This window comes from Rhipicephalus sanguineus, chromosome 1, assembly GCF_013339695.2.
Source record: "Rhipicephalus sanguineus isolate Rsan-2018 chromosome 1, BIME_Rsan_1.4, whole genome shotgun sequence".
NCBI classification, from domain to species: domain Eukaryota; kingdom Metazoa; phylum Arthropoda; class Arachnida; order Ixodida; family Ixodidae; genus Rhipicephalus; species Rhipicephalus sanguineus.
The window spans coordinates 15,378,522-15,403,020 of record NC_051176.1 but is presented as its reverse complement, the minus strand read 5'-3'; the positions used below and the strand labels follow the sequence as shown (position 1 = coordinate 15,403,020).

The 24,499-nt window shown below is 51.7% G+C and overlaps 1 protein-coding gene across 8 annotated transcripts in view; it reads left to right on the top strand.

Annotated features, from left to right (window-relative positions):
- Positions 1-24,499, top strand: part of LOC119389576 (mitoguardin) — a 500,148-nt gene that overhangs the window by 390,121 nt on the left and 85,528 nt on the right. For all 8 annotated transcript variants that reach the window (XM_049413597.1, XM_037656926.2, XM_037656941.2 and 5 more), the window contains one exon: positions 10,045-10,161. In XM_049413597.1, the coding sequence (XP_049269554.1) occupies positions 10,045-10,161 (117 nt within the window). The remainder of the gene's footprint in view (positions 1-10,044; positions 10,162-24,499) is intronic.

Genomic DNA, 24,499 nt, shown 5'->3' with positions numbered 1-24,499 from the left:
ACGAGGTTGTACTGTATTATCACAGCATGTTCCAGTGTTGGGCTTCAGGCTGCCTTTCTCGTCACTCGCTACAGCTGTGTAGCAGGAGTGAGTGTGCACTTGCAGTCTTGTTTTGGATCAACATAAAGATGTTCTTCATCCACACTGTGCAACATGTTTTCTCATGCTTGGAAACAGCAGTTCGTTCGTGCAATGTCATTGTCTGCTGCACTGATGAGGATAGCAATTTTCTGGCACGTTCTCGGATACAATAAAACCTTGTTAATTCAACGTGACTGGAACTGCAAAATATCGTCGAATTAAGAGGGTTTTTGCATTAACAGAACCTAAGAAAAAAATGCCCCCACCTCCCCAAAGGGAATCGTGAGGAAATGCGAATGCATTTCTTGCGCCGAGAGTACACGGCGTAGTAATTTTAATGGCGTAAAGCTGGACACATCGACGCGCTCAAGTGTCTTTGGGCGCCTCTTTCAACGAACGCTTCCTACGTGCGTTCGTAATCACCTCGGGGATGTTGCCACCGCCTTCAATGCAGCACAAACGCGTTTAGAACGTGCTGTTTTCAGGCTGTGCCAAGGCAGCACAAACGCTACAAGCATGTTTCAAACGCACTGCATTGAGGCGGTGGCGCAGGGAGGAGAGAGAGCGAACGGCGAGAGGAGCGGCGAAGCACTGCGCCTACCCTCTCCTACACTCTTTCCACACACGCGGGAGCTCTGCCGAGCTCCCACAATGCGAGCGCCCTCACACACCAGAGCGCGCTCCTCCTCTCCACTCACTCTCCGCCCGCACCACCTGCTCCGGTTGCTAGGGGCGAAGGGGGCGGGGTGATTCTTAAAAGGAAGAAGGAAATGAAAATGGAAATTGGGTGTGGAGTGCACGATAACTGTCTCTCAAGTGAGGACACCTCAGCCGATACACTCACGGGGGATTGGGGATTAAAGGGACAGTGAGAGTGAAAAGAGTATGGTAAAAGAAGAAAAAGAAAGGTATGAGTGGAAAAAAACAGTGAGGGGGTGGGGGGGGGGCAGGAGAACGGGCGTCCGAGTCACCGTGGTGAGCGGCTAGAAAATTTGTTCAACTAGGCCGGCATCCTCGAGAAAAGCGAGTAGGGCTGCAAGGGCTGATCGGCGACGGTGCACGTGGTAGGTGGGATGGAGCAAGTCCTGTAGGGTCGCACACGGCAGTCCGACGAGGCGGTACTTCATGGCGAGCCGCTTCCACGCAGTGTTGAGAGAAGGACAGTCAGTGTGCTTCTCTCAACACTGGTGGCACAGGGTTTCGATCGCGCCGCAATCGGTGCAGTTCGGTGCAGCGGCGCCGCGAAGACGATGCCTGCGTTCCGCGGGCCACTCAGAACCGATCCTCAGGGCAAGAAGCGTGCGCTCGCGGCGAGTGAAACCAGTGGCTGGGATGGGAGGAGGGGGGTGTCCGGAGGCGACCCGTGCGTCAGGATGCTCGCGCACCAGCTCCCGGCGAAGGTTGTTGCGTGCCGAGTCGAACGAGCTGGCGTAATCTGTCAGCGAAGTCTCGGCGGAGTGTGCTCGTTTTGCGAGTTCGTCTGCAGCCTCGTTGCCCGCGATGCCGACGTGTGAAGGGAGCCACTGAAGGACCACATCACAGCCTCGTTCCTGGAGGGCCAGCAGGCTGAGAGCGGCATGCTGAGCAAGAACGGGGCCTCGTTCCTCCCTCGCGAGCTGGCGGAGGGCAGGTTTCGAGTCGCAGAAGATCGCTGCGCTCGTGACGGCCGGCGAATTGCGCAGGAGGTCTGCAGCCAGCTGGAGCCCGACTAGCTCAGCTGTTGTTGAGGATGCACAGTATCGCAAGCGGCACTGTCGTTCCGAGCTGAGCTGAGGGGCTATGCAGGCGGCCGCGGCTGAGCAATCCTGCAGGACGGACCCATCGGTGAACACCTGCGTCCTCCCGGCCAGGTCCTCATACATCCGCGCCGCTGCCTCCTGAGCAATGGCACTGATGGGGGTGTGGCGTTTGGATCGAATGCCTGGCAGGTGCAAGTTCACTCGTAGGGGCACTCGACGGTGAGGGGGTGGCCAGCGCGAAAGGCGTGCGGGGTCGTCAGCCACAACACCGTCGTACACGTCGATAAGTTGGCCGACACGTGAGTTTGGCACAGCACGTAACCGCGAGAGGAGGGGACCTGCATCAGGCGCTTGGTGGAGACGCTGCAAGTGGCACAATGCGCGCAGGTCCGCTGTGAGCGACGCAGGCCACGCACGAGCCTCCGCGAGTGTCTCGGCCACACGAGAGCCACGAGGCATTCCGTGACACATGCGGATGACTCGGCGGTGGTCCTGGTCGATCAGTCGCCACTGTGGCGCCTGGAGTTTGCAGATCGGCAGTGCGTAGTGGATGGCAGACAGAGCCATCGCCTCGTAGATGGTGTAGGCGAAGGCAGCGGGGCAGCCGTTGCCGCCTGCGAGTAGTTGGCGCACGGCCGATTCCATGCGACGCGTCGTCTGTCGTACACGTCGCACCGCCGGGAACTATCGGAGGCGATTGTCTATCGTCAGGCCGAGGTAGCGGACGTTGCTACTCCAAACTATTGGTGCACCATCCAGCTGAAGGCACGGAAGACGTCGTCGGGTTTCAGCCCGAGGGTAGACGACGAGGGCCTCGGTTTTCGGCGCCGAGATCGTGAGGCCGATGTTTCTCACTAAGGCGGCCACACATTGGAGGGCCTCTTGCATGCAAGCGCGCACCACCGAGCACTTTCGGGTCGGTCCACGCACATACAATGCGACGTCATCAGCGTACACCACTGCGCGAACAGGGAACACAGCCGTTTCTGGTAGGCACTTCACGAGCGGCGCGAGTACCAGATTAAACAAAAACGGGCTGAGGACGCTGCCCTGTGGGACGCCACAGCTGACAGATCGCGGCGCACTTGTCGCCCCGCCCACGCGCACAGTAAACGTTCGGTCAGTGAGGAAGGCCTGAACGTAGTTCAAGAGTTTGCCCTCAACACCTAGCGCGCGCACAGCACTGAGGATAGACGAGTGGGGGAGCGAGTCGAATGCCGACTTTATGTCAAGGAGGAGTAGGATGGCCATTTCTCCATCGTGAAGGGCCTGCTCTAGGGTGCTCACGACTGCAGCAATGCAGTCGATGGTCGCGCGATGTGGCCGGAATCCGCACTGCTCTGGTGGGAAAGCGTTGCGCACCTCCGCGATCCACTGTAGCCGATAAAGAGCCATCTCCTCCATAGTTTTGCCCGCCACAGAAGTGAGAGAGGTGGGCCTGTATGACGTCACCGATCGCGGCGGTTTGCCTTGTTTGAGGACAGGGATCACAGTCGCGGAACGCCATTCTTCCGGGAGGACAGCACTGGAGAAAACTGTTGAATGCATCCAACAAGAGTGGGCGCTGGGAGGCATCCAGGTTTCTCAACAGCTGATGAGTGATTTTGTCCGCTCCAGGGGCGCTGCGCTTGCGCTTTCTGAGGAGAACCCGTACCAGTTCTTAGAGGGAGAAGTCCTCCTTGCAGAGAGAGCGAATGTCAGCTGAGGTGATGGGATCCACGGGAGGGAGCGGGGGTGCGGCGTTTGTCGTGACACCGCCAGCGCTCCCCGCTCTAGGAGGGGAAGGAGGCGCGAAAGAGGCGGCAAGCAGTTCAGCAAGCTCCCTTTCAGTGATGCCCTGCGCAACGGCTATGGCGAGCACTGTGTAGCGCGACACTTTCGGGTTTATCAGGACGCGCATGATGTGCCAGCCGCGGCGACGTCCTCGTGGATCACTCAGAGAGGAACAGACGCCCGTCCAGCTGCGGTCGCGTAGCCGCTGGGCGTGCCGCCGGCACACAGCGTCGAGTCGGTTGTACTCTGTCCATGCGCCGGGGACCGAGGAGCGCAGCGCCCGCCGCTGTGCTAGTTGGCGCACTGCGCGGAGGTTGAGCAGCTTGATGTCAGGGCAGGGCGTGCCGGCGGGAACAACACAGCGCGTTGTGGCACGCTCAGCACAGTCCGCGATGCGTGAAAAGAAATCATCACTGCTCTGCACGCTCGCGCACAGGTCACGGAAAAGTGGCCACCGTACAACACTATTCACGAACAGCACCACGGCTGGGGTGGCACGGGAGGAGTGTGATCGGGTAGTGATCAGAACCAGCAGTGTCAGCCTGGCGTTTCCACTCGTAGGAGCAGCGTTGTGACACCAGCGCCAGGTCAATCACTGTCGAGGCCGCACTGCGACGGATGAAGGTGGGTTCCCCGGAGTTTAGTACGAGGAGTCCCACCGAACTGATCGCGTCGCATAGGTCCCTACCGCGCGCATCCGTGGTACAGCAACCCCAGCTGACGTGGTGCGCGTTGAAGTCTCCACACAGTACGTGGTCACGCGCGAGCACGGCGACAAGGTGCGGCACAAACGCTCAGCTGGCCGCGACGACTGGGCGCACATAAACACTCGCGACAGAAGTGTCCACGCCGTCCACACGGACTGTGGCAGCAACGCACTCACTCGTCGCACAGCATAAATGTTCTGTGGGGACAAGCGCATGAGCGAGTGTGTCACGAATGTACAAACCGGCGCGCGGCTTCCCGGGCGGGTGGGTGGTGTCACAGCACGGCTCATTATTGCACTCAGCCAGCGCACACTGCGTGGAACTGCTGTAGCCGATGTAGCCAGGCAGCGAGACATCCTCCACACGAACATACGTCTCCTGCAAAGCAAGGATGTCGTAGTCGCGCAGGGGAAGGATCGCTGCGAGCTCTGCTTGTCGGCGACGCAGTGAACGGCAGTTCCACTGCAGTATGCGTGGCTTAGACTCGTGTCGATCACTCGCCATCATTTGTTAACGCAAGGTGGGTGGCCAGCGCTGCAACACAGAGCGGGCGAACGGGGCAGCCGAGAGGGAGAAAATCCATAGCGGCTGTCAGCGCTGCCGAGAGCACAGCGATCACAGAGTTTCTCTTGTCTGTGGCGGTTTGTGAGTTCTTTGCAGACGGAAGACCAGCGGCCGCCACGTACGAAAAGTTCTCGCAAACCAGGGGGTGGGCACGGGACATGGTGGTAGAGCCGGGTGTTGCTGGGTCTCCTGTATTCTGTGTACGCGCGATAGCGAGCGCCTCACGGCGCGAGATTGGGAGCGACGATTCGGGTAAGCGCGCGCGCCCGCAGCTGTTGCTATGGGAGAGGGAGTGAGAGCGGAGAGGCGCGCGGACAACGCCGGATGCCTTACATAGCCCGACTAAGAAATGCATTCGCATTTAAAAAACAAGATCTAGGGAACTTGGGATTGCTGAAGGTGATTGTAGATGCTGCTCACATCTCCCCACAGTATTCAAACCCGACTTGGCCCCGGGGAAAGAGCAGCCCTTCGGAGCCACCCTGAGAGGGGAAGCACGCCAGCTGCAAGACAAAAGTTCCGTGTGGGGAACTTTTATTAACCCACACGTTTGTGAGGGTCAGGCTGTAAAGGGTTAACCCTTTACAGCCTGACCCGCACGAACGTGTGGGTCAGGGTCAAACGTGTGGGGTTTACGTTTTTTATTTTTTACATCTGTTGTGTTTTATTTTATTTCATTTAGGGCCCTGCTATCTTGGATGGCAACCATGGTTGGCAGCACAGTTTTGTGCATAGCATGCCTATGACTATACGCCACTTTCGGTCTGATTATTATGAATACACATTGAAATAATGTTAAGCTAGCGGCAAACTAGTCACATTGCGTGCTTTCTGGAGAATTGCATGCATCGCAGGGCCAACTCGCAAAGGGGTTAGTCTAGACCTGGACCACCATCGGATTTGGGATCTTTGAGAAGTCATTTGACGAGTGCAGGTATCAATAACGCTACTGTCCATATGATGGATGACAAGCCTTTTTTTGTAATTCTTCTTAACAGCATAGTTCCGCCTGATAGTGACGACGGTGAATATGAAGTAAAAGTTCCGTTGTTTAAAGATAAAGTTTGCTGGTTTCATCTTTTTCTTGATACAAAGTTGGTAGCATCTATTTCTTGCTAACAAAGTCAAATGCATGTTTGATTACTGTGTAGTTTAGGCACTCCAATGTCGTATTTACGTTAATCTTCTACTTTTAATATGTAAAATGTGGATGCATATTCCATTTTTGAACATTCAGGAACGTGACCCACTAGACAATTTGACCAGTTTTGTTGGTCCCTTCAGAAGTCATAGAAGTCGACTGTAATAATTTTTTGTGCCCATCTGACACGGGTATTAAATTTGTCATATTAGGCAGTTAATATTGTTGCAAAGTTTGAGCTAGGAGTGTCACTTTAGCCACTGTTTCGACAAAAGGACTTGATCAGGTTAGCAACAAGTCTGTTGAAACAACCGTTCTTATCTTCTATGTATTGCTGTAAATGGAAAAGTTAATGCCCTATTCATGTGTTTAACAAAGGCTACACTGTTGAAGTCATCATAAATGTTGACACAGGCCTGTGAGAATTTCTTTATGTGCTTTACTTGGTATCGCTGATTCTCTAAGACTGGAAGTGAGTGGTACATTTGGTGTACCTTGCTGCAGACTACATGGAATGCTGTGATTCTCGTAGATGTGTGATAGCTTGCTCTCATGATCTTTCCTTTCAGCGCAGCGTAAGTTGAAAGCCTAACTGGCATTTTTTAATGTTGTTAACACTTTCCTGTCCACAATTTTTTTTCGTTTTCTTTTGCCACTAGCAAAAGACATATGCTTAATTGCATAGCGCCAATATGTAGAGGAAGAAATTCTTTTTCGTCCGGTGTTAGTACCTATAAACTTGTTTTTTAACCATTATGTGAAAAAAAAAATATTTACGAAAAAATATGTAGCAAAGCAGTGAGACATACACAAAAATGTCAAAGTTACTTGACAAGTGCGCAACATAAAATTTTTTTCAGAATATACATATTGTACACAAAATATCCGTGCAGTATATCAGCGAATTTCAACCTTCAACAGGAAGAAATTGACAGCTGTTGCGAACTGTGGAGTATGATCAGTGGTACAACGCCAAGATGCATCGTGAAAAACGCAACTCCCCATATGATAACCAGCAAGTGATATCAAAACACAACAGATAAAACACACCATAGATTTTGAGATAAGCACGAGGCAGGCATAAAATGATGCGGAAGTGCAAAAGAATAGCTGTTTACACTCAAGACCGGTTTGATACACTCTTGCTACTGATATCTGGCAAACTGAAGTTGTCGTCTTATGCATTGCTGGTGCTCACACGCATGCTTTGGAATCTGTAGAAACACACCATCTCCAACGTCTTTAGTGTTGACGCTATGTTGGAAACGACATTGGCTGGCTTCTGTGACGCTTTAAAAAAAAACCCTCACAATGAAAAAACAAAACAAAATGGCAAGAGTAATGTTTCTTTCACCCGATGGATGATGTCCAAGCTCACTTCAAACCTGGGAAATTTGAACTTGAAATCATCAATAGCGGGCTATCAATGGGGGTAGCTGCAGAGGGGCAGGGCACAATTGTGTAATTAAATGTGTTCCTGTAAGGTCACAAAGGCAAATATTGAAGAACACTCATTAACATTTTTTCTCTTTAAGGTAGTGTGCACCTCATAAGTGTGGCTGTAGAGGTTTCGCTACATATGGATTTTAAATGTACATGACACTTCCTGTACTTCATGAATTAGCATTCTTCTTAGTAAAGTAGCTAAAATATGGGCTATATTTTTCCGTACTACATTTGGCTTTATGTAGCTGTGCAATCTGGACAAAATGTTATTTGTGCACTCGGAGCATATAGTTGAGGAGAACTTCTTCTTGCCCTAGTTGGTATTGCTTACTGTATAACATTTTGCCGCTATCAGAGACAACACACACAGGAAAGGCGCAAACATGACAACATGGGCAGCACTTCCAATTGATTTACTTCAAGCATGAAACAGAGCATGCATATACATGTTACAGACACATGCGCAGAATAGCCAACAACACTGCCTAACCCAGTCATCCCTCAAAGCTGGCGCATGGGTGTGTCACATGTATATGCACGCTCTGTTTCATGCTCGAAGTAAACCACATGTGGCGCCCATGTTGTCGTGTTTGTGTCTTTCTTGTGCGTGTTGTCTTCAAGCACAAGAATATCAAACAGGAGCATATTTCCACACACGCTCCTTTCTTTCTACGTTTATGTTACCGCCCCCTTACGCGCGTTACTACTGCCTTGCGCAAACCGCGCCAGAATGTCTGGGAACGTTCCAGATTATTTTAGCATCATCATATGCCACAAATATAGTGAATCACTGAGGTGAACCTTTGCATGGAGCATCAAACCTTTGGTAGGTGACAAAATATAAGGGGCCCGTATGGTTGCATACGGAGCAGGCTGCTCGATATTTTTCATTCTACATGATTGCATAATTAGTCGAGATTAATTAACCAACTTCCTGAGTAGTAACTTTAGGGCAGAACTTTCGATGAGAAAGCATCAGTTCTCAAACTGAGTTCTGCAGAATCTAGAGATGTAAGATTTTATGAAATATTGAGGGGCGTGAAAAAACAGGTTTCTTTCATGTTATATTCCAAAAAAGTACGAAAAATTGAGAAAAAGACAGTTATCCACAGTGCTATAAAAAGCCCGGCACATTTATTTTTTGAAAAGCGAAAAGAAGATATAGTTGTTACATTATTGCATCAAAAAAGTCCCAGCGGATCAAGTATTGTGTGCATTGAGGTTCAAGTGCGCGTACACGTTTTTGCTCGCAATCCCCTGCGAGCCTGTTACGTAGGTTGGTGTGTCCACACAGCTTCTTTCACAAGCCACACAAGAAGGGTGTGCGACAGGGGGCTCAAGAAAGCCTTTGCAACCACATCTCTTGCTTTTAGATACTCAATAGAAAAATGTCTTTTTTTCCAACTTCATCCCGGTTGAAAAAAAAAAGTTTTTTTCTTGAGATTGTCAAGTTTTTTTTTTCCCCGAATCCTTACATATCCATTGCAACCCCGGGGTTCTGTGAAGCGCATTTGAGGGTTCTGCTAGTGGTCAGAACCAATACAGCCTGCTTTACCCCTGTTTTACCCCTGTTAGCACCTAATTTATTGACTTAGACAAGCAAATTTGCATTGCATTTTGCATTTAACGAAGCCGTTGCTCGCCGCATCCACGCATTAGGAGTGGAGCGCTGGCAATTTGTGCTCGTTGAGCGTAGTTTGTAACACGTGCGCAGGAATGAATTCTGTAGTTCTGGAATCCGAGATATTGTTCAAACGACATTAACGGGCACACGATGCACGTTATTTATGGCTCATGGTGTGTCTGTGTTCACGTGGCAGTTTTTGTACACGCTGATTTGCTGCTGCACTATTTTGGTTTTGTAATCAAAAAAGCTATGCCTCTTGCGCTTTGATACTCGCAAGACTTAGCCTTATGACCGGGGTATTTCACAGTGTGACTGGCATGCTGTCTTTTTGTTTTGCAAAAAATAAGACACCCGGTGTTTCGTTTGCATGAACACATTGCTTATGGGACGCCTTGCCTGAACCATGCAGGCTGGCAGGCACTTTACGCGACTTGTTGAGCTGCGCTGGAGTGGGGGCCAGTGGGGTAGGGAACAAATCACAAGTCTATATTTATATTATCGGGAGTTCCACATCAACGGTGATAGCCTTTAAGATTAGGGATAACAGGCCAATGCGGTGTTAATACTTGTGCATCCAGAAGCATCACCTACCTACCCCCCAACCCCTCCCACTCCCAATTTTCCTCGTGCTAACTTTACATGAAAAGGTTAGGCCTTCCAAGGCACTCTCGAAAGGCCCAAGGCCAGAAAGTTTAGAACACTAGAGCATTCTGGGAAGCATCTAGTTCGGCACCTTTTTGCTTCCTACTACTTGTATAATGATTTTTTGCAATTTTTCATATAAGTGACATAGTGATGTTATGTGCGTGTCGAAATTTGGTTTACACCAAATAAATTCCATTTTGAATCAGGTTCTTGTTTTCACTCTTTGCAACTGGGAACTTAGCCTTCGGTGTCATGCTCAGCTGAGGAACAGCTTTTGTTGTTTCAGATGGATTTATCACATGACCTGTCTTTGGTGTGCAGTTCTCCCACGGCTTTTTCTCCCACTACTACGCCTTGATGGAACAGATTGTGCCTGTGCTTGCCTGGGGCTTTATGGGCACGGACAGTGACCTCAAGGATATGTGCAAGTTTTTCAAGGTATGCCTCTCATCCATTTTAGGATGTGCTCAGCAGTGTCCGGTTGCTTGCACTAGGCCAGCCAGATGTGACATACTTCGTCGTAGTGCAGGCGAGGACACCTAAAAAAAAAGGCACATGTGGCCACATTTTTCTTTGTCTCCTCATTTTTGCCTGCACTACCACAAGAAGTATGTGGATGAAACTGACATTCGAGTTAATCCTGTGGGCTGTGGCACACGAAAAGTACTTCGAATAGCTATGAACCAATTCACCAGAAATATGTTAAACCAAGAAATCTAAAAGCTGCTAGTTTCTGTTCTTGTTCCTAGTTGCACCATTATATGCGAGACTCCCTTGAAGATTAACTCGAATGGACTGTAAAAACTTGTTTGCCCTACCAAAAGTTCGGTGTCTCAGAAGTGCACCAAAAAAAAAAAGAGAGAGAAGTGCACTTAAATATGTTATGCCTAAAAATTTGGCAGATCCCACGTGTTGTGGGAATCGGTATCATGCGAAGCAGTCAGCGAGTACTTCTATGCGCTATTTTATGGCTTTGAGCCAAGCGTTACGAGGTGCATCGACGTGTTTCTGTAAGTGTATAGTAGCTGTGTGCACATCGTGGGCTCACCAGGCACGTCGACAACACTGGCGTTTGAAGGGTAACTTATGGTGCGACGTAACGTCAGCCCTCACGTTAGAGTACGTACGTCAGTATTATGGAAACTAAGTGCATTTTATGGTGCAGTCATGTGAATATCATACGCAACTTTCATTATTGTATTCCTCCGGGGTCGAGCAGTGCTTCAATATAGCTTGCTGAATCATAGGAATACAAATGCAGTGTTTATTACACTGCTATAAAAGCGGAGCCAACACTGGAACCACAGACGTTATTCTGATGTGACGCCTGTATCGTAGGAATACTATCGTGAGCAATATGAGCTCGAACACGCGAGCGCGTGGCGAATAGCCTCAAAACCGAGACAGCGTGATACGTGGATGGCACTGCCGAAACCGGAGGGCAAAGGAGGGGCGCTCTTCCGCTGACTGTTGGCACACCCACTTGGCTAGCGTTCCTGCGAAATGGCAGCTGACTGCATGCCGTCGGCCGCCAGCAATGAAAACGCAAAAAAAAAAAGAAAATTGCGTGAAAAACAATAATAAATAAAAGAGGCGTATCAAAATGCTCAGCCAACACCATAAATATAACACAAGCATGGCCTGTGCATCACGGCAGGCTACGTCACCGCCGATATCTCAGCAGCTACATATCCTGATGGGTCATTGGGTGTGTTGTGCGCGTTGGTGTGAATTCATATCATCGCTAGCAGTCAGTGACACACTATAATCTGCTGTTTTTGCAGCAACGATATCGAGGCGGGAGTGTCAACAGCTAGCGGCACCATTTCCACTTTGTTTCCAACAGTTGCCACTGCGAATCAGCCGATGTAGGGTTCGAGGTTATTCGCCCCGCGCTCACGTGTTCGAGCTCATATTGCTCACGATAGTACATATATAGCATTTACTGCTTTCTTGTAAAACTAGATAGCCACAACCACAACTGACGTTGCACCGACATTACGCCTACGTAGGCTGTTTTTCCAAACGAGTCTATAGACCTGGTGTGGCTCTGTGGTAGAATACCCAGGGGTGGAAGTGCTACGCCATTTGTGCCACGCTGCACAAGTGCTCCCAAGTGGTCTTTGGTGCACGGCCTCCGCAATGGGCTCCGGTGCGCTGCCGGAACAAATCACCGAAGCTACGTTTGGTGCCTTCGTGTGCTGCTGTCGTCCGTGCCATGGCGCGCCTAAGCGAGCGTATATCATTATTACATCACTTGGCTCTCGTGACGTTGTCTATAGTGAACTGGAACGTAACGTTGTCGAAGGCGTAAAAAGCTAGAACAAGGTGTCGTGTCCTTGAGGAGCACAAAAGAAAGCGACTCTCCACACGGCTTGCTGGTAACAAAAAGCGTTTATTTCAGAGGCGCCCGGACGCGCCTGCTCTCGGGGTGTAATCCGATCCGCGCACTGGGAGGGTGCGCTGGGCTGTCCGTCGTTTACACTACGCGGCGCGTGCGTGTTACAGTAGGCGAGGCGCCATGTCACATCTCCCTCTCTTAAGTGACTACACCTTAACGTTCAGGCACTAACACTCTGCGGCCGGAACGGGTGGTGGTTGCTGGAACCCTCGATGTCTCTGCTGCAGCATCGTTGACTGGCTTGGGCAGTGAATTATTGCTGTCGGCTCGCAGCGGGTCACCTCGCTGGGACGAAGCTCCATTGTAGAGGGCAGCTAGCGGTCCCGCAACTGTCGACGGCTCGAAATCTTTGTCGTCAGTGTCGAAGACTGATGAGGAGGGAAGCGGTTGCACTTTCTTCTGTGAGGCCGGCAATGGGACGAGCATCTTTCTGTTGCGACGCACGTGTCCACGCTCTGTTTGGACCCAGTAGGAGCGGGGAGTGTCTGCTTGTTGAGTTATCTCCCCCTCGCATTTGAGGTCTCGCACCCAGACACGGGTGTTTGGAGAGAGAGTTGGTAGGTCCTTAGCCGCATGACGACGGTTGAAGTTTCGCCTCTGGCATTGTTTTGCTTCGAGGTCCCTTTTCGTGACTTGTTTGTTGTCAACATTTCCGGTAATGAGGAGGGCAGGAAATGCAGGAACTCGAGAGCGTAGCTGGCATCCCATGAGCAACTTAGCCGGGCTGAAGCCTGTCGGCCCCGGCGTGTCTCTGTAGGCCAGTAGGGCAAGGTACGGATCGTCTGCTTTCTCGAGCAGATGTTTCACTGTTTGAACGGCGCGTTCCGCTTCCCCGTTGGCCTGCGGATGAAGAGGGCTGCTCGTGGTGTGGTTGAAGACGTATGCTTTAGCGAATTGTGCGAATGCCGAGCTCGAGAACTGCGGGCCGTTGTCGGATACCACTGTCACAGGCATGCCATGACGAGTGAAAATGCTTTTGAGGTGGTTAATGACGGCGTCTGCGGAGGTGGAAGCCAGGAGTGCAATCTCGGGGTACCGTGAGCGATAGTCCACACATATCAGGTAGTTCTTTCCCCGAAGTTGGAATAAGTCGATCCCCACCATCTGCCATGGAAGTTCTGGTGTAACTGTCGGCAGAAGCGGCTCGGCTCTTTGCGGTCGGTTGATAGCGCAAGTTTCACAGTTAGAAACCATTCGCTGGAGTTCCGATCACATTCCTGGCCACCACACAGACTGCTTTGCCCTTGCTCTGCAGCGTCCGATGCCTTGGTGCCCCTCATGTAGGCGAGTGAGAATTTCGCTTCTCAGAGAATGAGGAATCACCAGGCGCGTTCCGTACAACAGGTAGCCATCGTTTTCAGACAGACTTGTTCGGTACTGCCAAAACGGATAGAGGGGGCTGGAACGCTGCGTTTTTCCGGCCATCCGTTGAGGCAAAAGCACAGAAGACGCTGGCAGACCTCGTCTTCCTTTTGAGCTTTCTTCACCGGATCAAAGGCGGAAGTTTGCAGACCCATGAGTGCACCCTCTACGTAGGCGCTCACTTCATTACAAGTGAGAGTTCCCGCTGTCGAACTGCTTGCAGTGTGCTCTCGAGAGAGTGTCAGCAGTAGCAATACTTTTTCCTGGGACGTACTGCATGACGTAGCTGAAGCGTATGAAACGCATGCGGAAGCGTTGAATTCGTGGTGGCAGCAGATCGAGAGACTCTTTTCCCAGGAGGGTGATCAAAGGTTGATGATCTGTTTGAAAGGTTGCCGTGAGACCAAGCAGGTATTCTTTGAACCGTTCGGCTCCCCAGGTTAGAGCCAATGCTTCCTTTTCTATCTAAGCATACCGCGTTTCGGCGGGCGTTAGAGATCTTGAGGCGAATGCGACTGGGCAGTTCCCATCCGGTTGCACTTGTAGCAGTACTGCGCCCAATCCGTAGGCTGATGCGTCTGCTGAGAGTGTAGTAGGATATTCCGGATGGTATTTTGCAAGGCACTGGTCCGAACAGATGAGGTCCTTGATGTTTTGGAAATCTTTTTCCTGAGCGGGGCCCCATGTCCACTCCAACGTTTTCTTGAGGAGAACGCGGAGAGCGGCTGTCCTTTCGGCCAAATTTGGCAGGAACCTTGTCAGATGGTTCACCATCCCTAGGATCCGGCGGACTCCGGCGACGTCTGTAGGCGGCGGGAGACACTTGATAGCCTCGACTTTTTTAGGGTTGGGACGTATGCCTTGATTACTGATTACACAGCCTAGGAAGGTCACCTCCTTCACGCCGAAAGCGCATTTAGAGCGGTTGAGGGTGATTCCAGAGGAAGCAAGCTTCTTGAGAGTCGTGTCAAGGTTTCCGTCGTGCTTGGCTTGATCGCGGCCAAAGACGAGAATGTCGTCCATGAGGTTGACGACTCCTGTTAGTCCGCTCAGGATTTCGGACATGCGTTTTTGGAAATACTCCAGTGCTGACATTATGCCGAATGGAAGTCTCGTGAAACAAAAGCGTCCAACTGGCGTAATGAATGTTGTCAGATCTTGGCTTGCCGGGGAAAGAAGGATTTGGTGAAAGCCCGAATTTGCATCTAGTCTTGAGAAAACGGTTGCCTCACCTAACAAAGCGAGTGTCTGTTCCACTGACGGGAGGGGAAATCTTTCCTTGAGGACTGAAGAGTTGAGGCGGGTGAAGTCCACGCATATTCGGACACCTCCCGAGGGTTTCACTACCGGAACAATTCCGGCGCACCAGTCCGTAGGGCCTTCTACAGGGCGGATCACTCCTTGTTGTTGCATGCTGATGATCTCCTGCTTGACTGCTTTCCGTAGGGGCACAGGAATGCTCCTTGCCACGGTCACAGAATACGGCACAGCCGCAGGATTGAGGCGAATTGTGTACGCACCCGGCAGCAGACCCAGACCGTTGAAAAGTTCGGGATATCGTTCCCCAACGCGTTCCGTGGCACACAGAAACTTGACGAGTCCCAAGCTTTCGATGGCAGGTAATCCAAGGAGTGGATGTTTCAGCTGCTGCACAACGTAGACTACTTGGTTCGACCTTCGCTACCTCCACGTGATCGTTGCGTCAAATTTTCCGACGACCCGAAGTGCCCTGCCGCTCGGTCCTGAGAGGGTTTCGCTTGCTGGCTGGAGATGTTCAGGAATTCCAGCAAACACAGCCGGGACAACAGAAACCTGAGCACCGGTGTCGATCTTTGCGATGAGTGGATAGCCGTTCAGGTCGACTTCGACAAGCCTTGAGTCGTGCTGACCGTCGGCTGGTTTCTGCAAACACGAGCGAAATGTCCCCTTGTGTTGCACTTTGAGCACTTCTCAGTCTTTGCTGGGCACAGAGAACGAGAATGAGGCGCTCCACCGCAGTAGCCGCACGATTGAATATTTGATTTCGTGGCGTTGTTATGCGGTCGCGGCAGGTTCTTGCCTTTGCCGCGGCGATTGTGGGAGACGGCGTCGAGACCGGTGTACTCTGACTTGAAAGAGGACGGTTCCCCGGAGTCCTGAAGGAGCTGCTGCTGCTGCTTGTGCACGGACTCCCTTTGGCGTGCCTTAGCGAGCGCCATGGCGAGTGTGAGGTTAGCGTCCATCTGTAGGGCTTCTCAGAACTTCTTGTCGCGGAGTCCCAGTATGAAGCGGTCGCGGATGAGGCGATCCCGCAAGTCACCGTAGTCGCACCTGTCTGCTGTGTTGTATAGGGTGGTGATGTATTGGTCGACGGTCTCGGAGGGCTCTTGTTCCCGCCGATTGAAGCACGCTGACTCATACATGACGTTTCTCGCTTGGACGAAGTGCGAGTCAAATTTCGCCTTGACAAGGTCAAAGTTTTTGCTGTCTTCCGTGGAGAGCGAGAACTTGTTGAAAATTTGTCTCGCTTGGCGACCCATTACGTAGAGCAGAGTTCGCACCTGCATTTCACGCTCTTGATGGACGAGACCCGATGCAAAGCGGTAGTCGTCGAACTCGAGAATCCATGCAGGCCACTCGGAGGCTTGATCAAACGTAAATGGCTGAGGAGGCTTTAAAGAGAAGCCGGTCACGGCGTTCGTAGCTGCCATAGCCGAGTCCGTCATCGTGGTTGTTGGAAACCGTTGAGGACGACGAGAGCAGAGGCTAGAAGAGACGGCAGAAACATCCCACTTCTGACACCATGTCGTGTCCTCGAGGAGCACGAAAGAAAGCGACTCTCCACACGGCTTGCTGGTAACAAAAAGCGTTTATTTCAGAGGCGCCCGGACGTGCCTGCTCTCGGGGTGTAATCCGATCCGCGCACCGGGAGGGCGCGCTGGGCTGTCCGTCGTTTACACTAAGCGGCGCGTGCATTACAGTAGGCGAGGCGCCATGTCACACAAGGTACAAGAAAGTGAGTTGTGTGGCCATGTTTTGGTTGTGACGCCGGCGGCAACGGAGTTTTTTGGCACACTGCATGCACAAGGCGGTTGCTGAATAAAAGTAAGTGCGTTGGCGCTTCGTAATGTCGAAAAAGTTTTATTTACTACGAATATTTCATTTGATGTGAAGCCATGAGGATAGTGCGAGCAGCTGCCGCGGACATAAACGCGCGACCATTATTTACAAACTTTGCATTAAAGGGACTGTCTACCGTCCTTCATCACATTTCTCTTTCGTATCGCAATAGAAAGCGTACCGTCTAAAGTGTCCAACCTGGCAGCGGTTTATCTGGGAAGTGAGTAGAAATTTTTAGAACAGAATTTTTCGATCTACGTTCGGTCTTCTTCCATTGGCGTGAAACATGCCCACAACACTGGTTGATGGGCGCGATGACGATTGTACTGCCGGTAGAAATTAAACCCGAAAGCACATGTGATTTCTGTAGGATTACTTTAATTTCGCTGAACACTGTTGTAATGAACGTAACAGTCGTTTTCAGCACGCTAGTGGTGAAATGAAGCCCTATTATACGATTACAGAACACTTGTTTTGCTGTAATCGCAGTCTGTGTGGTTATTTTAGCACTGCTGCCGCTATCCAAGCCAAGTCGATTCATCAGAGAGAGACAATAAATGCGCGCCTTCACAGCGCAGCACATGTGAGGCATCCTAACAACAATACAGCTGCACAGTACGACCAGCGCGGAGAGCCGCATGGCATAGCGCATGAGTTGAAGCAGACGAAATCGAAGACGGTGCCGCAAGCAGCGCCACTGGGCGCCCTTTTGGATGCGTGAGAAAAAACTAAACAAAAAATTACTCTCTGGCGCAACTGAAAGGTGCCTCAAGTGCGTAAAATACAATTTCAAGTTATACATGTTTGTTTTTAAGCAAAATGAGCCTGCCTGCGAGGATTTCTTGTCCTATCAGTAGATTGAACCACATTGCCGTTGGGTGATGCTAGCGGTCATTCTTTCACGATTTTCAACATCAAATTAAAAATATAATTCCTCTTTTATGGGGCAAAAGCATGCTCGTTGCCGCTGATGTGACGAACGATCTTGTCATTTTCACCACAATCAGAAAAAGTTTTCCGAGCGGTAGACAGTCCCTTTAAGGAAACCGCTGTATAGCTGAATGTGTAATATGGATTTTGTGTCATAAGTCTGCATGAGAAAGAAAAATTTGTTTTATCCATTTGCGGTCAATGAAGCCACTACCAACCACGAAACCACTCACAGGGCATCGGTTTGTGTAAGTCGGTTGGACCATTTCCGAAACTCTTTTTTTTTTTTTAGCGAGAGCGTGCCTCTCCATGTGCAGAATTTTTCGCATTGCACACAAGCCCTTAGACGTTATAAATGCAGCATGTAAACGCGCTCATGCAGTGACAAGCTTAGTCTCGGTCTCGGCAGTGCGATCGGTCGCGTTCTTCGATTTTGGCTCGTCAGAATCTGCGCTCAGCTCGTGGTCGAGTGCACTGTAGCTCGTACCATCCGCAGCACAACATGACATGCCGCTCGCCGCCATTGCTGTGTGTGGTTTGGTACATAAGGTGGCGAGTGAAGAAATATACAAAAAAGAACAAGATAGACACTTGGAACGTTTATTATACCCGTGTCACACGGGCGTTTCGAAGGCCATTGAACTGATGGTCCATTGACTCAACGGGCATGCACGCGCTGCCACACGGGCAGTTTTGAAGCCTATTGAGTCAGTGCCCCATCGAGTCGACGGAGCACTCCACAACTCCATTGAAATTTCGACGGCCATCGAGCGCCGGAAGCGCAAACAGCGTCACCGCGCCCTCTCGTTCCCAGTGTGCTCATACCCATGATTAGAAAAAAAAAATTTAACAAGTATGCATTAAAAGTAGTGTGCATGGGTGTTATAACTTATTTACTAAAGTATTTGTGCCATTTGGAATGTAGGAATTGCGCATGCTCGCGATAACAGCAGCAGCTCATCCTCGATGGCGTCGGCTTCCTCTTTCGCCGCTTCGATCCCAGCATCAAGCTGCATGATCACAGCCATGTAGAACACCATAGCGGCCTTGTCATCTGTTTCGCGGTCACTCATGACAGCGGAACAAGCATGTAATGAAACGAAATGAGCACACGCTGAAAAGAACACGCTGGGGCCGTGGCTGGGCCAAGACAAAACTTTATTGCGATAGTGCGGTTTAATGTAGCGTTGTGCGAGAGGGGTTAAGGGGAAGGGAAGGAGAAGAAGCAGTGGTGATAACGGCAGCTTCGGCTGGCGTGACGTCACGGATACATCATTCCACTTCCCCTACGGTGAGTAACGGTCTGGGGGTTTGCGTTGCCGGCCCGAGCGACGCAACACCGGAGTTGAGGGGCTCCCGGCGATCTCGCTCCTTGTTGGCGCTCGCCTCGGTGTTCCTCCTGCTAGGGCCCCGCCGGCCCCGGTGGCAGTTTCGAGGCACCAAGAGTCACCGGCTTCTCCCTGGTCATGCTCCAACTCCCGTGGCTTCACCTGGTCGCTGTGGCGCCGAATGGTTTCCCCCTCCGGACCATCGGCATTCACCAGGCGGGCTCCGTCTGTCGATGTAATGCTGGCTGGAGTCCACGGCTCGCCTCGCCCAAAGTTCCTCACCCAGACTGGCTCCCCGGGCTGCCACCCATCGAGGGGGGGACAGTCAACTGGTGAGGGCGGAATGGACACTGCATTGTCCAGCCTGGAGCGAAGATCGTAGCCCATTAGGAGTTGCGCTGGTGTCCGGCCCCCGGCCTGCGGCGTCCTGCGGTACCTGTGCAAAATCCTAGCCAGGCGGGTTTTCAGTGACCCTTGTACATTCTTCTTCAATGAATACTTCACAGTCCGAACCGCCCGCTCCGCGAGCCCATTGGACTGGGGGTGATACGGTGCTGTTCGGAGGTGTACTATGTTATTCAGCTTCGTGAAGGTGTTAAATTCCCAACTCGTAAACTGTGGGCCATTATCGGATACCAGCGTCCGGGGCAACCCGAATGTACTGAACAAGGTGCGCAGAGCCTCTGTGGTGGCGTGTGTGGTGGAACTCTTCATGGGTATCGCTTCTATCCACTTACTATGTGAATCCACCACAATCAGTTGCATGTGACCATCGATCGGCCCCGCAAAATCGATATGCAGCCTCGACCAACGCTCATCCGTTTCCGGCCACGCAACAGGGGGTTTCTTTGGGGGCATAGGGGCGGCTTGGATGCAACTGGTGCAGGACTTAACCATGTGCTCAATGTCATTATCGATCCGGGGGTACCACATCAAGGAGCGCCCTAGCCGCTTCATTGAGCAAATCCCTTGATGAGTATCATGCAGCGGACGTAACATTACTGCTCGGGCACTCTTAGGGACGATCACTCGATGGCCCCAATAGAGAAGCCCATAACTCCCCATTATCTCAGCTTTCCGGTTGAAGTATGGCATCAAGTGCTGGTCCTTAGGCCCCAAATTTCTTGGCCATCCCTCCTGCACCCATTTTTGCACCTTTGCTAAATCGTCATCAAGCTCCGTGAAAGTGCCCAGTTGCTTCGCAGACATGACACCATCATTGAGGGTCTGCATGAGCAGCACATACTCACCGTCCACAGTTTCTTCCTGCGTCTCTGGCTGGGAAGTTGCTGACGTGGGGAGTCGGCTGAGGGCATCGGCTGGAATGTTGTTTTTCCCGGGCTGGTGTTTGATGATGTAATCATATGCGCTCAGCAGCAGGGCCCATCGCTGGATTCGCGCCGCGGCCATCACGGGCACTGGCCTGTCTGGGTGAAAAAGTCCAACAAGCGGCTTATGGTCCGTCATCAATGTGAAAGTATTGCCGAGCAAGTATTGTCGGAATTTCGACGCACCAAACACAAGTGCCAAGGCTTCACGCTCCAGCTGCGAGTAATTCTTCTCAGCTCCAGTCAATAACCGAGAGCGGAACCCTATTGGCCGAAGTACCCCGCCCCCGACATCGTGTGAAAGCACTGCGCCGATTCCGTCCGGGGAGGCATCGCATTCCAGGACTAGCGGCTTGTGTGGGTCAAAATGCGCCAGAAAGTCTGCGGATTTCAGAAGGGCTTTCACACTGCTGAATGACTGCTGTTGACCGGTACCCCACTTCCACTTAGCTTCCTTCCGGAGTAGTTGATATAGGGGTGCCATGGCGGTCGATGCATTGGGAAGAAACTTGTGGTAGTACGTTACCATGCCGAGGTAGGACCTTAATTCTGCGGAATTCCGTGGTGCCTGAACCTTAACGATGGCGTCTATGTTTTCCGTCTTTGGTTGAAGACCTCGAGCGCTGATTCGATGCCCCAAAAAATCCACCTCTGGTTGGTGGAACTTGCACTTGTCTGCATTCAGGCGCACACCGTATTCCCGGAAACGCTTGAATACTTCGTGCAGGGTAGTGCAGTCATTGCGTTTCCCTGCCACGATGACGTCGTCTAGGTAGACCTGAACACCTGGAAGTCCCTGCAAAATGGTCTCCATACGCCGTTGGAACACGGCCGGCGCGGACGCCACTCCAAAAGGCAGGCGAGTAAAGCTGAACAGTCCCTTATGCGTGTTTATGGTCGTGAGTTGCATGGCTTCCTCATCCAACGGAAGCTGGTTGTATGCCTCCCGCAAGTCTATCGTGGTAAAAACTTCACCGCCATTTAATGTAGCCAGGATATCCTCCACCCGTGGCAACGGATATTGCTCAGTGCGACAGGCTTTGTTGACCGTTAGCTTAAAATCGCCGCAAAGGCGGATGCAGCCATTGCGTTTCACTACCGGTACCACTGGCGCCGCCCACTCCGCATGAGGCACCGGTACAATAATACCCGCGCCCGAAAGGCGGTCCAGTTCCGCGTCGACCTTTGGCCGAAAAGCATACGGAACTTCGCGTGCTTTCCAAAATTTCGGCACCACGTTTTCTCGCGTCTTGAAGTGTACCGGTGGCCCTTTTATGAGCCCTAAGCCTGGCGCGAACACATCAGCGAATTCTGCCAGCAACCGGTCCACGTTAACGTCGTCCGCACCGAGTAACGGCAGTTGCTCACCTGACGTGTTCACGTTCATGACCGGTGCCTCGAGCATGTGGAACGCTTGAATCAGGTCGCGTCCGCAGAGGTTTGGGCCGGAGCAACCAAGGACTTGCAAAGATCCAGCCGTCGACCTGTTTCCGCACGAAACCTTGAGCTGAAGTTGTCCCCGCACTGGAAGCCGTCCCAGGAAGCAGGTGAGTTTCAGTGGCGAACCACGCAGCTTCGGCCACACTGTTTTGTTCCGCTCATATGTGGGCCACGTGATGACCGAAACCGGCGAGCCTGTGTCAACCTGCATGTTCACTGGAACCCCACCACAATCCAAGGTGCGCACGATGGGTTGCGTAATGCCGACGTGGCCGATGTGACTGTCCGCTGCCTCCAGCGCGAACATGCCGTCCGTGCCAGTGTCTTCCTCCCGTGACAAGGCGTGTACTTGGCGTTCTGGTGGTACCACCCCGAACCCACTCTCACGGCGGCAACAGGCTCGAGCGATATGACCTCGTTGTTTACACTTGAAGCATGACGCCGAGCGGAAGCGGCAATCCTCAGGTCCGTGCCCTTTTTCTCCGCAGCGGTAGCACGCAACAATCTGTGGCCGGCTTCGTGGGCGATAGGACTGGCCTCCCAGCACATGCACACTTGCCTCAGCGGTGGGGCTTACTATCTCTTGTGCGTTGGCCTCGGCCATTTCGGTAGATATCGCAATTTCTTCCGCTTCGCTCCTTGTCAGCTGTGGTTTCGCGAGTAGCTGCCGACGCACTCCGACGTTGTGCAGACCACACACGATGCGATCTCTTAGCATTCTGTCCAACGAAGCACCAAAATTGCAGGTGTCTGCTATCTGTCGAATCGCCGCGATAAAATCCTTGACCGGTTCGCCGGGCAGCTGATTGCGGGTGAAGAACTTATAAGACTGTGCTATCTCGTTCGGTTGCGGCGAGAAGTGCTGCTTAAGCAAGGCTATCACTTGTAGGTACGACAGTTCATTCACCTTATCCGGAGCACAACGTCCGCTCAGTACGTCGACGGTGTGGGTGGACAGTGCAGTCACCAGCAGGGCCCGCTTCTTGTTGTCTTCCGTGATGCCATTACCCTCAAAGAAGACTTCCAGCCGAACCTGGTACGCGGGCCACTTGTCGCTCGTCTCGTCGAACTGCGGCGGGCTGGCGTATCCTCCCGTGGGTGCGGCGGCCATGACGGACGGAGTTGACGCCCCGCTTTCGCCCATCTTCGTCGCCATTGAAAAGAACACGCCGGGGCCGTGGCTGGGCCAAGACAAAACTTTATTGCGATAGCGCGGTTTAATGTAGCGTTGTGCGAGAGGGGTTAAGGGGAAGGGAAGGAGAAGAAGCAGTGGTGATAACGGCGGCTTCGGCTGGCGTGACGTCACGGATACATCACACGCAACCGCAAAACCAGGCAAAACGGCAAAACTACGTGGCAAACCCGGAAAAGTGGCAGGACGGGTAAAGCGGTTGTAACGTAGCCACAATTTCGCTGTTCGATGGAGTTGTAGCGTTTCGATGGCCATTGACTCAATGGCCTTTCAAACATGCCCACAGGTATTACTCAAAAGACGAATGTGAGGTAGCAAGAAAACAAAACCACGTTATACAAATTGTGCGCTTGCGACATCTAGTATCATCGCATCTCAAGTACCATATTTGCGTGCATATAACCGACACCAATAATTGACAAATCTTGGATGGGAATTTGAAGGGAAAAGGTGGAACCGCATGGTGCAATTTTTGGCCCGATTTACGTGCGTTTGGAGGGACGCGCGTGTTTTTTGACGAACGCCTTCGCGAAATCGCGCCGTTGTGTCCCGAATGGCTTGATTTCATGCGCGACTGACGCGTGGTCGGAGGGTCTCGCACGTCATTTTAACGAACGCCATCTTAAAATCGCGCCGCCGCGTCTTCCTACTCGAAGTAGAAAAGAAAATGCCTCGCGCGGCGCGGCGCCCGCTCGTCCAAGCGGAGTTTAGGGTGCAGACGCGTGTTTGTTTGGTTTCTTCCAATGCCTCCAGATGGCGCTGACCTCTGCGCATTTCGAAGAAATTTTTTGAAGCCGGCGTAGATTTTTGACAAAAATGTAGCAGCCCGGTAAAGGTGGCGCGAAAATGCCGCTGCTAAAAAACGTTCATTACCATGAACGTTTTTCATTTGTCAGTCTAGTCAAGTGTAGCTATTCAAAGCATTGCTTAACTCGTTTTTCTGAGTCATTGCTCTATCACAGCTGTGATGTTTTAATGATAACACGTACGCGTGTGTGTGTATATATATATATATACCATTTGTGTTAAGTGTGGTTCGTTCATCAGTATTGAATGTTGTCAAAAATCTTTGGAATTTCTTGTGTTTACCAGAAATAAAAAAAATTAAACAACAGTGATGTTTGACCCTAGAATTCTGCTCCAAAACTAACTTACATTGCTCCAAAGCACACATTTTGGTGCTCCAAAGCTGTTCCAAAACAGCATTATTCCTGCTCCCTGAGCTGCTCTAAAACACCCAAGCCCGCTTCCACCTGATTGCCACGCAGAATGCTTGGGTTCGATTCCTGCCGGGATTCTAATATTTATTCTTTCCATTCATTTCGGTCAACGCTGCCGATGTCGGTATTTCTTAACGCTCTCGCATTCAAATTACTGATGTCTGCACTCGCCGTTCCTGGGTAGATATAAACTGTCAATCACCTGCGGCGCATACCCGTACGCCGCAGCCCGTGGAAAACGAGCATGTGCAATACGTGTCTGAAGGAAAGGGTTTGATGACGTACGCGACAGGATGATGACAGGAGGGTGATGACCCGACAGTCATATTCGTCAAATCCTCTTATCCTCCCATGCCGATTTTGGTCTCGGTCTACACCAAGTCAGGCAGGCAGGCCGGCAGGCGGGCAGGCGGGCAGGCGGGCAGGCGGGCAGGGCAGGGCAGGGCAGGGCAGGCAGGGCAGGGCAGGGCAGGGCA